Source organism: Sinocyclocheilus rhinocerous, unplaced genomic scaffold (assembly GCF_001515625.1).
Source record: "Sinocyclocheilus rhinocerous isolate Xijiao unplaced genomic scaffold, SAMN03320098_v1.1 scaffold2071, whole genome shotgun sequence".
NCBI lineage: Eukaryota > Metazoa > Chordata > Actinopteri > Cypriniformes > Cyprinidae > Sinocyclocheilus > Sinocyclocheilus rhinocerous.
Window position 1 is genome coordinate 224,212 of NW_015649573.1, and position 5,484 is coordinate 229,695.

Consider the following 5,484-nt stretch of genomic DNA (forward strand, 5'->3'; position numbering starts at 1 on the left):
GTCGCGGCAGTAGAGGCGGCGCAACTATAACGACATGTGAATAATCCCGTCCACTCTAAAGCGGTACTGAACTGCAGTGGAAACGCAAACCGAGCCGTGCCGTACCACGCAGTGGAAAAGCGCCATTAGAAAGGAGGAAAGTGTTTTCCGAAAGGATGTTTCACATTTTGTCTAACTTGTTAAATGCATTGAAGATATACCATAGTTTGAATTGAAATGCTCTTTTTTTTAAGTTTGGAATTTCTTGGTGCACAAGTTTTCTTTTCAGTGTTTCGTGACAATTTCACGTGTCTTGTAACTGCTACATAATACCAAGTAACTTCATTTAAGTAGTTACGGCTAGAGGTGATTGGATTGAACAGGCATGTCCTCGTTTTCAGCTACTCTGACAGAGCAATGAAATGTTATTCATGTTTAAGAGATCTTTGCTAACCCTGATGCATCAAACAGAGCTGGGGTGCTAATATTTTGACTCAAACTGAATAAACCACTTTGTGTTATTATTTAAGAAGATTCTTCCCAGTTCACACAAAAATAAAAATTTACATTCATGGTGTTCCAAACCAGTTTCTTTCTTCTGTGGAATTTAAAAGAAGATATTTTGTGAAATGTCTTCATTTTTTTGTTTTATTTTTTTGGAAGTCAGTGGTCCCCAAATGTTTTTAGTTACCAACATTCTTCAAAATATTTTCGTTTGTTATCTGCTGAATAAAGTCATACAGGTTTTGGAACAGCATGAGAGGAGTAAATATCGTAGATTTCTTATTTTTGGGTGAACCCAAATGCATTAAAATGTTTACACAAAGCTATTAGTGCAGTCAGTACACTAACAATAATTGCTGGTCACTAAATCTGACAGATGTATATCAATATTTATCCAAAGAAGGCAGATCTAATTGAACTGCCCAGTTTAGTTTTACCCTGCTTCAGTCTTTTTTTTTCTTCTTTTTTTTTTATTAAAACGCAATGTTAGAAGAATGCAAATAAATAGATCATTGTGTTTTAAGAGGAAAAAATAATTGGAAACCATTTTTGTTTATGCCAGCTTCATGCAGTGATCTATCAAAGTCACGCACATGAGCATTAGTGCTGCACAAAATTGCTGCACTTCAGATTAAAGCAACTGGAGCAAATAAAGGTCACTTGTTAATTGTTCTGCTACGGTCTGTGATGTCTGTGGTTTTTGATCACATTCACACTTTGGTTTCACTTTATGAATTATGGTATATATGTTTTAGATTTGCTACTTTTGACTGATTCCTGAGCCTCTGAAATAGCAAGGGCTATTTAAACCTCTGTCGTTGACAGGTTTCACTATATTTGTGAGGACATTTTGAAAAAAACTGGCCTTCACAACTGTAGCTATACCTGTAAACCAGCGTGAACTCCTAATCTGATCACAAATTTCTGGTTTCCTCTGTGTGCTAGCTGACCAATATAGGAGCACCTCCTCACACTCCATTAGCCTGTTAAACAGTGACATGATCCTCACAAAATCCAGCCCAAGACACGTAACCTAGTCTATACTAAGCACACTACCTGCATCCTGATTAGTGACCTTGATAACCTACTTCACGCTTAGCCCATACTGTAGCCTAGTCATCATATACAGGGTCTTAAAAATGTATATGAAACTGGACCAAAACCTCAAACACTGGTCTGTACACAAGTGCTCAAAATGCATTTTCACCTGTAAATGAATGATGGCAGTAACATATCTTAACCCTGCCTCTGTACCTGACACTGTTACTGTTGTAGAAGTATAACTATTCTTCCAAGTCATTGAGAATGTAGCCCTCAGCCGTGATATGCATACTGTTGGAAAGAGTAGAAATTGTTTACTAAAATGTTTCATGGAAAAAAAGTCCTGCAGTGGTGAACTGTTGTTATTCTAGTACAGTTAGTCATAGTCAATGTTTTGCATCCTTGTCAAAAGTATGACATGTGTATTGTGTTGTGATTGATGGTTTTCCTCCTTTACTTTGCCTCAAGTCTCTCTCTTTCTTTTGATCCTGCAGTTTCCGATGGGTAGGCGGACAGCCTGTGATATCTACTGGCATGGCGTCTCTTTTCATGACAATGAGAACATCATCTCTGGGCAAGTCAACAAATTCCCAGGTAAACTTCACAAAAAGTAGGTCTTTAAAGATGTTGTCATCCTAGAAACGGCGACTTAAGTAATTGTAATAGGACACCACCATTTGCAATCTTGTGTAAATGTAAAATGAAAAAAAATGTAAATGACAGTGGGATCTGTCATTAAAGATCGTTTAATCCTAATTTTCAGACTGGTACGATGTTTGCATTTAAACTGGTCAATCTGGTATTACCTGTAGCTGGTAATTATGTTGTTATGCTGTTTTTAATGTTGTTTCTCACCATGGCAACTCCTTGCATGCTTGTGTTGAATGTGCTTCTTGTATATGAAAAGTATGCCATGGCAAGCCTATTCAACAATAAATATCTAAATAATAGTTTTGGTCAATTAACCTGGCAAGCAGGAGATTTACAAAATTAAACAAATTCTTTAAAGCGTTAAGGATGGGGATAGGGCTGTTAAATACAGTGTTTTTATAGTAAATAAAGATGAAAACAATTGATTTTAAAACATTTGACTGAAATCACAAAGTATAAGAAAAACTAAAGCAAAATGAAACTAAAATCAGTGGATCACAAAGTTGAATGATCTGACCTGTTTGTGTGGTTGAAGATGTCCCTCTGATTTCGACATGGTGAAACACTGTATCCTATTACAAAAAACCTGAAGCTAAAAATATTAAGAACAAAATCCGTGCATAAATTACAAAACTGCAACTATTGAAAACCATTGCTGAAACTAATTTAAACAAGTCTGGAAATTGAAAAATAGTACTAAACTTTGTCACATTTACATTAGTTAGTTAGTATAGGCTACATTCTGCATAGTCATGGCCAAAAGTTTTGGCAGTGACATAAATTTTGTGTTTTGCAATGTTTGCTGCTTCACTATTTGTAGATTATTTTTCCACATGTTTCTATGGTATACTGAAAAACAATGATAAGCATATCATAAGTTTTAAAGGCTTTTATTGGCAAAAAAAAACATGAGTCAATATTTACAGTGTTGACCCTTGTTCTTCATAACCTGTGCAATTCGCTCTGGCATGCTGGATATTAGCTTCTGGGCCAAATCCTGACTGATGGCGATCCATTCTTGCCAATTGTGAGTTGATCACAATTTGTGGGCTTCTGCTTGTCCACTCGCCTTTTGAGGAATGACCACAGGTTCTCTATGGGATTGAGCTCCGGGGAGATGCCTGGCCACGGATCCAAAATTTCAATGTAATGATCTTCAAAGCCACTTCTTTATCACTCTTGCTTTGTGACATGGTGCTCCATCATGCTGGAAAATGCACGGATCATCACCAAATGGCTCATGAGTCGTTGGAAGTCACTCTTGCAGGACGTTTTTCATTTTGTGTCAGGATCAAAAAACAGTGAAATTTGTTTTTTTTTTGTGAAAGTTCATTTTTTGGCCAATGAAGCTTTTAGCAATTATTAAAAATGCATCTGATCACTCTACACAATAATCTAGAAACAATGTGTATGAACACCACAACAGCTTAAGCAGCAAACTTTGCAAAACACAAAATTTATGTCACTGCCAAAACTTTTGGCCATGACTGTACTTGCTTTTAGAGGAAGGTTATCAGTCATACAGTATGGTGAGTATTGTTCACTGGAATGTTTTTCAGCAGTGGAGTCATAAAGGAGTCTCAAGAGCTGCTGACTCATGGGTTGGATGGAATATGGCTGTTTTCATAGCTGTATTGACAGTTGCTTTCACACAGACAGCCTTTCCAAGCTGTGTGCCTGTGTGTGCGCTATGGAGCCATTGAAATCAAATGATCAAGTGATTTAATGAAAGTTCTGGGAAATAGGGCTCTAAAATGTGTCTTTTTTTGAGAGAGAATAACGTCCCTGTAGGGTCATTTCTCTTTGATTTCACAGTTTTCTCATCAACTATCCTGTCGGTCAGCAGGAATGATAGAGATGCTGCGGAAGATAAACCTGAGTCGTGCCGTGCGTACCATGCAGGAGCTGTTCCCGGAGGAGTACAACTTCTACCCACGCTCCTGGATCCTGCCTGAGGAATACCAACTCTTCTCCTCACAGGTACAAGCTCAGTGAGGGAAACACTTCAGAAGATACTTAGGACACCGTATTAGAGTCAATCTTTGAAATCACAAAGAAGACATTTACAGAAGCTAGACAAACTGTCTTTTTTTCTGTCTTCCTCCAGCAGTGTTTCTCTCAGTGGTGTATCTTTAGGTAGATTGCTGTAGTAGTAATTGGTCAAGACAGAACCACAGTAAAACCAGGTTAAGCAGTTTAGAAGCCAGCAAGAGCTAATTGTGAATGACAAGTTTGTTACAAGATCTTGTAGTTACTGGATTTACATCTTCAATCTCCTTCCACATATTACAGTTACTGTACCTTTGTGCTTTATTTGTTCAGATGGGCTGCTTAAATGGGATTTTATCTTATGCTGTCCAGTAGGTTTAAACAATTTGTGGTTCAATTTGTTCGTTTTTTGTTGTTTTGGTTTTTTTTTGGAGTGTTTTTCCTTTTTTATTTCCCTTTTTTTAGATTATTAATACTTATTCATATTTGTGCATGAACCTTTGAGCATGAATCAGGAAAGACTTGTGAGGACTTGTGTTTGAGTAACTTTTTTTAAAATAGAAAAGCTGCAGGGGGCAGCAGAGATCTGCGGAAGGGGGGAAAAAGAGAAAACATGTATGCAGCTAAAGAAAACTAAATCTGCAAAAATGTCAACAATTCTGTGTTTTTCTGTCAATATGGGGTGCTGTGTGTACATTAATGAGGAAAAAAAATTAACTTAAATGATTTTAGCAAATGGCTGCAATATAACAAAGAGTGAAAAATTTAAGGGGGTCTGAATACTTTCCGTACCCACTGTATGTATATATATGCATATGCTACAATAGTATACACTGCTGTTCAAAAGTTTGGGGTCAGTAAGGTATTTGTTTTTAAAGAAAGTAATTTTATTCAGCAAGGCTGTGTTAAATTAATCAAGTGACCTTAAAGACATTTGTGACCCTGGACCACAAAACCAGTCATAAGGGTCAATTTTTCGAAATGATGATGATGATGTATGGTTTGTTAGGATAGGACAATATTTGGCCGAGATACAACTATTTGAAAATCTGGAATCTGAGGGTGCAAAAAAATCTAAATATTGAGAAAATCACCTTTAAAGTTGTCCAAATGAAGTTCTTAGCAATGCACATTACTAATCAAAAATTAAGTTTTAATATATTTACAGTAAGAAATTTACTAAATATCTTCATGGAACATGATCTTAATATCCTAATGATTTTTGGCATAAAATTTTTTTTATAATTTTGACCCATACATATATCCCATACAATGTATTTTTGGCTATTGCTACAAATATACCCCAACGACTTAAGACTG

General features: G+C 36.4%; 1 protein-coding gene across 1 annotated transcript in view; it reads left to right on the forward strand.

Moving 5' to 3' along the window:
• LOC107710748 (tubulin polyglutamylase TTLL11-like) overlaps positions 1-4,170 on the forward strand; it is an 11,856-nt gene extending 7,686 nt beyond the window's left edge. Inside the window, exons 2-3 of the mRNA XM_016515589.1 lie at positions 2,019-2,118; positions 4,022-4,170. Of these exons, the coding sequence (XP_016371075.1) occupies positions 2,019-2,118; positions 4,022-4,170 (249 nt within the window). The remainder of the gene's footprint in view (positions 1-2,018; positions 2,119-4,021) is intronic.
• The last annotated feature ends 1,314 nt before the right edge of the window (positions 4,171-5,484 follow it).